Here is a 13,611-nt window from a genome sequence, read left to right on the forward strand (position 1 = left end):
CTATTTTCTTCATATATTACACTGATAATAGGGCATAATAACCAGACATAAGCGCCTACAAAAAGCCTCCCAAATATTACACACAAACCCTAATTGATTTTCTCTCCTTTTCAATTTCTAGTTTGGAGGTAAAACCTAGAGTTTGAAGAACCAAGATAGGAGCTGAGTTATTAAACAAATAAGGTAAGTTTAATTCTCTCTTTAATCCATTTTTTCTTCTGGAGATTTATAGAAACTCGTTCTATAATTGTAAGAACTCAGGGGACGGTGATCGGAAGACGTGAGTTCGAGTTATTCACTTGTAGAGGACTGTTTTGTGGACTATTTTGCGGACTGTTTTATGGAGTTTTGGAGGAGAAAGAGTGTGTAGAAACACCACATAAATTCAGGGTGGTGGGCTGGTCATTCGTCGTAACATTTTTGGGATGTTTGACACTACTACGGTGGTCGTTTTGTGTATGAAGAGATTGGTGTGTTTTAGGCTGTTTTGTAGTATTTTGTGGCGTATATAAGGTTGGAAAATAATGTATATATGTTGTTATTTTTGTGTTCTTGTTTTGTTGATGTTATCTTGAATTTAGAGGGAGTAAGGATTATAGGGGAGATGCAGCCCGTTTTAATACAAAATAAACTTATCGTTCAGTGTGCGGTAGTTGTACCTTTCGTAACTTAATGATAGTATTATTATCGTTGTTGTAGATTAAGCTGTGAAGAGGCGAGTTCACCTTGGTGATTGGAAAGATTGTGATAAGGTATGTTATGGCTAAACCTTTCCTTTATTTTGACATGAGTCCGTAACTACATGAGTTTGATAACGAGACATAAAGAGAAGTTCGTATTCCTGAACTTATGTACATTGTCCTAGTCTTATAAGTTATAGTATTCTCCATTATCGGGACTTTATATTTAGTTAAGTATTATTTTCTTCCAGTCAAGAGAGCAGATAGTTTATATATATATATATATATATATATATATATATATGTGTATTACAATACTTTCACCACCATCGAGCTATAATCAATGGGCATGCCCCTTTTGGGAAACCTCCGATTAGATAGTAAGTTATATACCGAGCCTACTACAGCCGAGCGCCTATGAGCGAGCCTAGAATGGCCGAGATACAGAGCCTTGTACGGCCGGGCACCTATGAGCGATCCTACTACGACAGATCAGTTACACGTTTCGAGCCTTATAGGGCCGGACAACTATTTTACTTACTATATTGAGAGAGTTGAGTCAGTATGAGCAGGTAAGTATATCTCCAGATCATCTTTGACTCCTAGTAACTTTCAGTTATTATATTATCAGTTTAGTTTCAGCTTTCAGTTATTATATTGCCTTACATACTCGGTACATTATTTCATATTGACGTCCCATTCCTGGGGATGCTGTATTTCATGCATGCAGGTTCGGATAGACAGCCTGGTAGACCTTCTCCGTAGGTGCTTGTCACGCCTTGAACTTGGGGGGGGGGGGCGAGACCGGCACTCAGTGCCTCACCTATCCTTGTGTACCAACTTGCTACTAAGGGAATCTGAACATATAATGACATACTTTGGCCATGGGCCACATTGCAAGACAATTTGCAAAGCAAAATATAAAACTGAATGGAAACCAACGCTGACTAACATCAATATAAAGCTGGGCCGGCAAGGCCGTCATAACTACTACAGATGACAAACCAACAAAATATACATACAAGGCCTACAAGCCCAACATACTGCACTAGCTGATAGGTTATGTCTAAAAGCCTCTACTAATGGATGTACCGTGATCAGAACAGGGCCCCAACCTACCCATAATCTATATACATATATACACAAGATGTACACAAAACCTCAAAACCCGGCAACTCCGAAGGACGTGGAGCTTACCGATAAAGCTGAACTCGAAAAACACCTACTGAGGAGGTTTACCCGTTTGTCTATCTGAACTGCACACATGAAATGCAACGTCCCCAGAAAAAGGGACGTCAATACGAAATAATGTACGGAGTATGCAAGGCAATAAAATAACTAAAAGTTGAAACTGAACTGATAATATAATATCTGAAAGTAACTGGGAGTCAAAGATGATCTAGAGATATACTTACCTGGTGATACTGACTCAACTCTCTCAATATAGTAAGTAAAATAAGTGTCCGGCCCTATAAGTCTCGGAACGTGTAACTGCTCTGCCGTAGTAGGCTCGCTCATAGGCGCTCGGCCATACTAGGCTCTGTATCTCGGCCATCCTGGGCTCGCTCATAGGCACACGACCACAGGAGGCTCGGTATATAACTTACCATCTTATCAGAAGTTTCCCAATAGGGTCCTGCCCACCGATTATAGCTTGATGGTGGTGAAAATATTGTAATACTGTATATATATAAACCTTTCGCTCTCTTGACTGGAAGAAGACAATACTCAATTGAATATAAATTCTCGATAAGGGAGAATACGGTAACTTATTAGACTAGTATAACGTATATAATTTCGGGAGTATGAACTTCTCTTTATGCCTCGCTATCAAACACATGTAGTTACGAGATCATGCCAAAATGAAGGAAGGGCTTATCCTTAACATACATGGAGTAGGAAAAAATCCGTATGATATTTTTGAGAAGGATTGCACTGTACTCCCTTAGAATCGCAAAATCCCGTTGCTATTATAATATGGAGTCTCGTATGAATTTCCAAATTCTCTCACCTTCGTTCTTGGCTTTGCCTTTCTGTATAACTCCCTTACCAAATGAATTTTGATATTAATTCAAGATAGGTGTAGGGATGACTAATATAACTTCCCTTTCTAGTCTCACTTATTCATAGTTCTATGAGAAGTATGCCACTAATTTGTAATGAACTTATGAATCCTTCTTCTGTGGATTGTCTTGACATTTTACACAAGAAAATGAATGAAAATTATCAAGAAGACGATGAGAAACAAAGGCAAATAAATGACAAAGTCCAACTATGGAGATCTCTAAGTTTAGGATATTCTGTTTGCAAGGAATGACTAAGGACATTATCCATGTGTCCTCCTAATTTAATTGCCTAAGTCAATAGTTACTACTAACTTCCTCCACTTGCTGCCACGTGGGGGGGGGGGAGGGGGCTTTGTCCCCACCTACAATTATCCACAAATCCTTAATTATATGGTTAATTTCCAATTAAACCAATAATTAACCCATTATCCACATAATTAAGAATTATAATACACCTTATACATAATACTATCATGGTCATATGGTACCTTGTATGGAACTAGTCCATAAATACAGGGTATTATAGCTTGGACCGTATTTTATTCCAAATTGCCAAGCTTCGACGAAACTCATTTTCTTCTATTTTCTCACTCTCTCTCCTTCACGAATTTACTCATCACGTGTTTGAAATAGCATAATGCTTATAATCCCAAAATAACCTCATTCCCGAACTTACGTCGATTAACTTACGACGAAACTTTAACGTATGAAAACGAGAGATGTAATATCCTTCCCCCCTTAGAAACATTCGTCCTCGAATGTTTATTCTTAGAGACTTTGGAAAAATTTTGCCAGAGTCTACTCCGTACACTAGATTAAAACCAACATGTATGCAGCTAGAAAACATACTATACATGCAACACATGGCCAATGTCTACAAATAGCAAAACTTGGCCTCACACAGCTGTCCATTATAAATTCTGAAAGTAAAAAATAAGAGCTTACCTGATGACCTACTGGCTTGAATAGAGCTGTGCTGAGGTATCCCACCTCGAGCCATATCTTAAGTTTGAAATAGGTGGGGGTATTTAGACTTTATTTCCTCCTCCGCTTCCCACTTCATCTCTTCCACATTCTTGATTCTCCATAAGACCTTCACGGAGGCTACCTCCTTATTCCGTAGCTTGCGGATTTGTCGGTCTAGGATGACAACCAAACTTTCCTCGTATGATAAGTCCTCCGTAATTTGTACATCATACGTGGGCACCACTCGGGTATGATCACCAATTCACTTCCGTAACATCGATACATGAAAAATCGGATGGATAGAATCCAATTCCGAGGGCAATTCTAACTTATAAGCTACTTGGCCCACTCCCCGAATGATCGTATAAGGCCCAATACACTGTGGGCAAAGCTTGCCTTTCTTGCCAAACCTCATCACGCTCTTCATAGGTGACACCTTTAAGAATACCCAGTCATTAACCCCAAAATCTAAGTCTCGTTGCCGCACATCAGAATATGACTTCTGACGACTCTGGGTTGTCAACAGTCGCTCCCGGATAAGCTTTACTTTCTGTATGACTTGCTGAACTAGGTCTGCCCATATAACCCAGATTCTCCAACATCAAACCACCCTATAGGAGATCTGCACTTACGCCCATACAAAGCCTCGTACGGAGCCATCTGGATACTGGAGTGGTAACTGTTATTATATGCAAACTCGATAAGAGGTAAATGTTAATCCCAACTTCTTTTAAAATCTAACACACATGCTCGTAACATATCCTCGAGTGTCTGAATTGTGCGCTCGGCTTGTCCATCGGTCTGTGGATGAAAAGCTATGCTAAGATTCACCTGACTCCCTAGACCTTTCTGAAATGACCTCCAAAAATGTGCTGTAAACTGGGCCCCACGGTAAGATATAATAGATACTAGTACTCCGTGTAGCCGCACTATCTCCTTAATATATAACTTTGCATAGTCTTCTGTTGTATATATAGATCTGACCAGTAGGAAATGAGCTGATTTCGTGAGCATATCGACTATCACCTATATGAAATCGAACTTACGATGAGAACGAGGTAAACCCATGATAAAGTCCATGTTTATCGCCTTACATTTCCACGTCGGGATCTTTATAGTCTGCATTAGCCCTTCGTGCTTCTGTTTCTCTACCTTTACCTGCTGGCAACTAGGACACTGAATGACAAACTGAGCAATGCTCTTCTTCATATCGTTCCACCAGTACACATCCTTAATGTCATGATACATCTTTGCCGACCCAAGATGAATGGAGTACTACGAATAATGTGCCTCTGACATAATCCTATCTCGTAGCCCTGCCACATCTGGAACACACAAACAACCCCTGTGTCTAAGAACCCCATCTCCCTTGAGCTCTAACAACAACTTCTTCTGCTGTGGTACTCGCTTTCTCAACTCGACCAACTCTGGGTCCTCGTACTGCCTCTCCTTTACTTCAGCTATGAGAGATTATTTTGTAGTATTTTGTAGTCCAACTCCACCATTGCCAGAGTCTACTAACCGAACCCCTACACAAGCCAATTGATGAATCTCTCTAGTTAATTGTCTTTTCTCGGCCTCTATATGTGCTAAGCTACCCATAGATCGATGACTTAAGGCATCTTCTACCACATTAGCTTTGCATGGATGGTAGAGAATGTTAACATCGTAATCTTTTAATAACTCAAGCCATCACCTCTGTCGCAAATTCAACTCTTTTTGCTTGAAGAAATATTGCAGGCTTTTATGATCTGTAAATACATCAACATGAACGCCCTATAAATAATGCCTCCATATCTTAAGTGCATGGAAAACTGCGGCTAACTCGAGGTCGTGGGTCGGATAATTCCGCTCGTGCTTGCTTAACTACCTTGAAGCATACGCAATTACCTTCCCATGTTGCATTAGGACACATCCTAACCCAAAACCCGAGGTATCACAATACATAGACTAACAGTTTGGACCCTCTGAAAGTGTTAGATCTGGCGCTAAGGTCAACCTGTTCTTACGCTCTTAGAAACTCTTCTCGCAAGCCTCTGTCCATTGAAACTTAGTTGCTTTCTGCGTCAACTTTGTCAATGGTGCCGAAAGGGAAGAAAAACCCTCTATGAACCTCCGGTAGTATCCTGCTAAGCCTAGAAAGCTACGAACCTCTGTCGGAGTGGTAGGTCTAGGCCTTGATTTCACAGCCTCAATATTTTGAGTGTCTACCTTTATACCTCCATCGGATACAGTGTGCCCCAAGAATGCTACAGACTTCAACCAGAACTCACATTTAGAAAACTTAGCATATAATGTACTATCATGTAGGGTTGGGAGTACCGTTCACAGGTGGTCCGCATGCTCATCCTTTGAACGTGAATAAACCAGAATATAATTAATAAATACTATCACGAACCGATCTAAAAATGGTCATAATAGGCTATTCATCAAGTCCATGAATATGGCAGGTGGATTCGTCAACCCGAAGGACATGACAAGGAACTCGAAGTGGCCATATCGGGTCCTGAAGGCTAACTTGGGAATATCTTTCTCCCGAACTCTGACCTGGTGGTACCCCGATCTCAAATCTATCTTTGAAAAGTATCTATCCACCTGCAACTGATCAAACAAGTCATCGATCTTTGGAAGTGGATATTTATTCTTAATAGTTACCTTGTTCAGCTGCCTATAATCGATACACATCCTCAACGAGCCGTCTTTCTTCCGCACAAACAGTACCGGTGCACCCCAAGGTGAGGTACTGGGCCTGATGAAACCTTTCTCCAGCAAATCTTTTAACTACTCCTTCAACTCCTTCAATTCGGCATGTGCCATTCTATACAGAGGGATGGATATTGGATGAGTTCCCGGAAGCAAATCGATGCCAAAATCAATCTCTCGCTCTGGAGAAATATCTAGAAGTTCATATGGAAATACATCGGCGTACTCTTTGACTACTGGAATAGATTGAAGTGTAGGTACCTTAGCACCTGCATCTCTAACTCACACAATATGATAAATGCACCCTTTTACGATCATTTTCCTTGCCTCTCGATCTGGAGGAATACCTGGAAGTTCATCTAGAAATACATCTGTGTACTCTTTGACTACTGGAATAGATTGAAGTGTAGGTATCTCAGCACCTGCATCTCGAACTCGCACAATATGATAAATGCACCCTTTTGCGATCATTTTCCTTGCCTTTAGATAGGAAATAAACCTACCTCTGGGTGTCGCTATATTACCTACCCATTCAAGGACTGGCTCACCCGGAAAATGAAATCTGGCTATCTTTGTTCGACAATCAACTGTGGCATAGCAAGCTGCCAACCAGTCCATGCCCATGATAGCATTAAAATCCAACATCTCTAGCTCAACTAGGTCGGCTGAGGTTTGACGACTACAAACTGTCACCGTACACCCTCGGTAAACCCATTTAGAAATAATCGATTCTCCAACCGGTGTAGATATCGCAAAAGGAATACTTAGTATTTCAGGCACCATACCAAACTTCCCCACGACAAATGGGGTAATACACGATAAAGTAGATCCTAGGTCTATCAAGGCATAAGCATCTTGAGAGAAAATGGTTAACATACCTATCACAACGTCTGGTGAAGACTCCTGGTCCTGTCGACCTGCTAAAGCATAGATACGATTCTGGTTACTACCTGAAATGGAACCTTTACCTCTGCCTCGACCTCTACCAGCCGAAGACTGAGACTCGCGCCCTGAAGGATGCACAGACATAGATGATCCTGTTGCTGAATTCGATGGTTGTGCCATACCCCCAGAATCTCTATTTGGGCAATCTCACATCATATGCCCCAGACGTCCACATGTATAACAAGCGTCGGAACCGGCTCGGCATTGACCCAAGTGTCCTCTACCACAAATATCACACCGTAGTAGAAATGACCATGTCTTCCCTGAACCTCACTGTCGCTACAAACCCGATGCCCCTGAGCTCTCATCTGGTCCTAACTAAGTACAGCGGTCATACCTGTAACCCTGTAACTGAGGTGGCGGAGGACTAGGTGGCCGTTCAAAATACTGGGGCCTATAACTACCTTGAGACTTCTCCTGAGACCTAACAAATCTCATCTTCTTATGCTGTCCTGACTCTGTCCTCTCTGTACCCTGCTGTCGATGCCTACCCCTTTCTATATTCTGGGCGAATGCCTGAATCTGAGAGATATCCATACTATCCTGCAATGCAGCGGTTGCACATGCCTCGGTCAACTCTGGAGCTAATCCTGCTATAAACCTATGGATCCTTTCCCGTATAATAGCAACTATAGATGGTGCATATCTGGCCAATAAGTCAAAATGGAGACTATACTCTCGAACACTCATATTGCCCTGCTTGAGGGCTAGAAACTGATCGACTCGAGCCTGTCGGATCTCCCGCGGTAAGTACTGGTCAAGGAAGGCATCTGAAAAATTCTCCCAAATAGTTGGAGGTGCATCACGTCCCCTGGACCTCTCCCATCCCTCATACCAAAGGATGGCTATATCTAGGAGTTGAAAAGCTGCTAGCTCAACTGCCTCTTTCTCCTTAACATTCATAACCCGAAAGATCCTGTGAAGCTGATCTATGAAATCCTGTGGGTCCTCCCTCTGATCTGCCATCGTAAACTCTAGGGGACTCAAAGCAATAAACTCTCGGACCCTTGAACTCCCAGACCTCTCAGAAGATCATGCACTAGCGGATGCTCTAGTCTATTGCTGGGTAGCTACCAACTGTGTCAACAAATGCACCGCACTCCTCAAGTCCTAATCTGATGGAAGCGGAGGAGGAACTAGATGTGCGGTCTCCCTAGGAATCTCCTCAGGTGGTGAAGGAGCCGGTAATGGCTGGGTATGGGTCTCTCCCTGGGCCTCTGATTGGGCCCCATCTACTGGGGGTACCCTGTTGGTCCCCTCACCTACTGCCGTATATCTCCTCTAACTAGCTGTAGTCTTCCTAGTCACCGTCATCTATGCATGCAAATGCCAACATGTATGTATAACTCAAATTTCCTATAACTCAGTTCTATAGCACGATTTGGATTTGAAAGAAGGGTAACCAACTCCTAAATGCCCTGTAGTCCCCTGCTTATATAATGTGGTGCACAACACATCTATAAACAAGACCCTACTAGACATGGCTTGTAGACTCCCTAGGACAGAACTGCTCTGATACCACTTTTGTCATTCCCCAAACCTGGGGGGGCAAGACCGGCACCCGGTGCCTCACCTATCCTTGCGTACCAACTTGCAACTAAGGGAATCTGAACATATAATGACATACTTTGGCCACGGGCCACATTGAAAGACAATTTGCGAAGCAAAATATAAAACTGAATGGAAACCAACGCTGACTAAACATCAATATAAAGCTGGGCCGGCAAGGCCATCATAACTACTACAACTGACAAACCAACAAAATATACATACAAGGCCTACAAACCCAACATACTGCACTAACTGACATGTTATGTCTACAAGCCTCTACTGATGGATGTACCGTGATCAGAACAAGGCCTCGACCTACCCATAATCTATATACATATATACACAAGATGTACACAAAACTTCTAAACCCGGTAACTCTGAAGGACGTGCAGCTTACCAATAAAACTGAACTCGGGCAACACCTACTGAGAAGGTCTACCCGCCTGTCTGTCTGAACCTGCACGCTTGAAATGCAGTGTCCCTAGAAAAAGGGACGTCAGTACAAAATAATGTACCGAGTATGCAAGGCAATAAAATAACTAAAAGCTGAAACTGAAATGATAATATAATAACTTAAAGTAACTGGGTGTCAAAGACGATCTAGAGATTTACTTACCTGCTGATACTGACTCAAATCTCTCAATATAGTAAGTAAAATAAGTGTCTGACCCTATAAGGCTCGGAACGTGTAACTGCTCCGCTGTAGTAGGATCGGTCATAGGCGCTCGGCCATACTAGGCTCTGTATCTCGGCCATTATGGGCCCCCTCATAAGCGCTCGGGCACAGTAAACTCGGTATATAACTTACCATCTGATAAGAGGTTCCCAATAGGGGCCTATCCATCGATTATAGCTCGATGGTGGTGAAAATACTATAATATTATATATATATATAGACCTTCTACTCTCTTGACTGGAAGAAGACAATACTCAATTGAATATAAATTCCCGATAAGGGAGAATACTGTAACGTATGAGACTAGGATAATGTATATAAATTCGGGAGTATGAACTTCTCTTTATGCCTCGCTATCAAACACATGTAGTTACGAGATCATGCAAAAATAAAGGAAGGGCTTAGCCTTAACATACATGGAGTAGGGAAAAATCCGTATGATATTCTTGAGAAGGATTGCACCGTACTCCCTTAGAATCATAAAATCCCATTGCTATTATAATATGGAGTCTCGTATGAATTTCCAAATTCTTTCACCTTCATTCTTGGCTTTGCCTTTCTGTATAACTCCCTTACCAAATGAATTTTGATATTAATTCAAGATAAGTGTAGGGATAACTAATATAACTTTCCTTTCTAGTCTCACTTATTCATAGTTCTATGAGAAATATGCCACTAATTTGTAATGAACTTATGAATCCTTCTTCTTTGGATTGTCGAGACATTTTACACAAGAAAATGAATGAAAATTATCAAGAAGACGATGAGAAATAATGTCAAATAAATGACAAAGCCCAATTATGGAGATCTCTGAGTTTAGGATATTCTGTTTGCAAGGAATGGCGAAGGACATTATCCATGTGTCCTCCTAATTTAATTGCCTAAGTCAAGAGTCACTATTAACTTCCTCCACTTGTTGCCATGGGGGGGGGGGGGGGGGGCTTTGTCCCTAACTATAATTATCCACAAATTCTTAATTACATGGTTAATTTTCCATTAAACCAATAATTAACCAATTACCCGCGTAATTAAGAATTATCTCAAATTACTTAAAATACTATTCATTTTTAATACACCTTATACATCATACTATCACTGTCATATGGTACCTTGTATGGCACTAGTCCATAAATACGGGGTATTATAGCTTGGACCGTATTTTATTCCAAATTGCCAAGCTTCGACGAAACTCATTTTCTTCTATTTGCTCACCCTCTCTCCTTCATGAATTTACTCATCACGTGTTTGAAATAGCATAATGCTTATAATACCAAAATAACCTCATTCTCGAACTTACGTCGATTAACTTACGACAAAACTTTAACATATGAAAACGCGAGATGTAACAGTGCTGTCCATGATCAGCTTGATCGGTGAGCTTAACGTCCTTCAGAGTTGCCGGGTCTAGAGTTTTAAGTACATATTGTGTATATAAGTATATATATTATGGGTAAGTCGGGGCCCTATTTCGACCACTGTACATCCATCAGTAGAGGCTTGTAGACATATCTTGTCAGTTAGTGCATTATGTTGGGCTTGTAGGCCTTGTATGCATATTTTGTTGGTTTGTCAGCTGTAGTAGTTATGACGGCCTTGTCGGCCCAGCTTTATATTGATGTTTAGTCAGAGCTAGTTTACGTTCAATTTTATATTTTGTTTCACAAATTGTCTTGCAATGTGGCATCATGGCCAAAGTATGAATGTTCAGAGTCCCTCAGTTGTAAGTTGGTACGCTAGGTTAAGTGAGGCACCGGGTGCCGGTCTTCCCCCCCTTCCCCCAGGTTCGGGGCGTGACAATATATGTATCGACTGACAGTCATTCACTCGATACTGCATAAGGCCAATCCAGCCCAGAGAAAATCCATGCTTAAATATAAATGATTCGGGCAAAATCCATGCCTAGGGAAGATTCATCCCTCAATATAAATCCACTGCGCTCACTATGGGTGTGCAGACTCCGGAGGGGCTCCTTCAGCCGAAACGCTATAACAAGCCAATCATGGCACAAATTAATAAAACATGTTGTTGCGTGCAGCCCGATCTCATAATATCCTCACAAAAATTGGGCCCTCGGCCTCACCAATCATCAACCTCTCCAGTCTCCTGGGCTCTCAGTAATCATGATAATCAGCCCAAACATCAATGATATGATGTATCACTAATGAACAATAGAGTCTGAGATGTAATATGCAAGTAAAACTGTGACTGAGTACAAAACAACAATTTAGTAGATAATTCAATATGTACGCGACCTCTGTGGGTCCTTACAGTGCGAACACATAGCCTAAACATGATTTCTAACATGATTTGTAGTTCATTTTCTATAACTCATAAAGGATATACAGATAACAACAGATTTTCCAACTATTCAGTTCCATGGAATTGACTAAGTTATAATTCCTACGGTGCACGCCCACATGCCCGTCACCTAGCATGTGCGTCACCTCCAAAACCAATCACATGACCCATATTACGAGGTTTCATACCCTCAGAACCAAATTTAGAACTGTTACTTACCTCAAACCGTGCAAATCCCTACTCCAACATGCTCTTTCCTCGTGAGTCGGCCTCTAAATACCTCGAATCTAGTCATAAACAGTTCGATACAATCAACACGGGCTAAAGAAAATACAAAGTTATTAATACATAGTTCTATAAGAAAATACAATGTTATTAATCAATAGTCAAAAAGCGGCTCAAAAGCCGTCCCCCAGGCCCACGTCTCGAAATCCGATAAAAGTCACAAAACTCGAAAGCCCATTCAACCACGATTCCAACCGTACCAAATTTTCCAAAATCCGACACAAAATCGCTACCCAAATCCCGAAATTCAACTCTCCAAATCCCTAGCCTCAAACCCCCAAATTACACCTTAAAACCACACAATCTAGGTGGGAAAATCAATGGGGAAACAAGATTATCGAACAAAAATGAGCACAAGTGAATCACCTCAAGAAACCCCTCGAAAATCCTCTCAAAAATCGCCCAATCCCGAGCTTGAAATGTTTGAAATGGTGAAAAACACGAAATCCTCATTTTTAATACACTGCCCGGGCTTTCTCGCACCTGTGGCCACTTACCCGCTTCTGCGGTGTCACAGAAACGACCCTTTTTCCGCTTCTACGGTTTCTTCCACTCATGCGGTCCATGATTGCGCTCATGCGGACTTGCTTCTGCAAGCCACAAAGCCGCTTTTGCGGACCTAACTTCAACTTCCATTTCCGCTTCTGCTCACCAATAGCCGAATCTGCGGCCATGCAGGTGTGGTAATTCCCTCGCACCTACGACCACTGCACACTCCCCTCCATCACACCTGCGCAACACAGCTCGCACTTGCGACCAATGTTCAGCAGGTGCGATTGCACGAGAAGGCTTCAGCTGTAATAGTCTTTTAAACTCAAATTTTGATCCGAACACTATCCGAACTCCACCCGAGGCCGGGACCTCAAACAAACATACCATCAAGTCCTAAAACACGATACGAACATAGTTAAGCCTTCAAATCACATCAAACAACATAAAAAACATGAATCGCACCCCAATTCAAGCCTAATGGAACTAAGGAAATCAAATTTCTACAAACGACGCCGAAACCTATAAAATCATGTCCAATTAACCCCAAATTTTGCACAAAAGTCACAAATGACACCACAGACCTACTCCATCTCCCGGAACTCTAATCTGAGCCCCGTAACCACAAAGTCCACTCGTGGTCAAACTTCCAAATTTTCAACTTTCGCCATTTCAAACCTAATTCAACTATAGACCTCCAAATCAAAATTCGGACACGCTCCTAAGTCCAAAATCACCAAACGGAGCTAACAGAACCATCAAAACTCTATTCTGGAGTCGTCTACATATAAGTCCACATATGGTCAACCTTTTCAACTTAAGTTTTCATCCTTGAGACTAAGTGTCTCAATTTATTCCGAAACCTTACTGGACCCAAACCAACTACCCCAGTAAATCAAATAACAGTTATAAAGTACAAAATGAGCAGTAAATGGGGGAACGGGGCTAAAAT

The 13,611-nt window shown here is 41.6% G+C and overlaps 1 protein-coding gene across 1 annotated transcript; it reads right to left on the reverse strand.

The window, feature by feature from the left end:
• Window positions 1-6,493: 6,493 nt before the first annotated feature.
• LOC138892210 (uncharacterized) lies at window positions 6,494-8,326 on the reverse strand. The gene is made up of 6 exons (XM_070175915.1): window positions 8,196-8,326; window positions 7,687-7,961; window positions 7,294-7,425; window positions 6,919-7,017; window positions 6,763-6,837; window positions 6,494-6,684 (listed from the first exon to the last, which is right to left on the reverse strand). The coding sequence occupies exons 1-6, from the start codon at window positions 8,324-8,326 to the stop codon at window positions 6,494-6,496; spliced, it is 903 nt and encodes a 300-aa protein (XP_070032016.1).
• Between the last annotated feature and the right edge of the window lie 5,285 nt (window positions 8,327-13,611).

Source organism: Nicotiana tomentosiformis, chromosome 5 (genome assembly GCF_000390325.3).
Source record: "Nicotiana tomentosiformis chromosome 5, ASM39032v3, whole genome shotgun sequence".
In the NCBI taxonomy this organism is placed as follows: domain Eukaryota; kingdom Viridiplantae; phylum Streptophyta; class Magnoliopsida; order Solanales; family Solanaceae; genus Nicotiana; species Nicotiana tomentosiformis.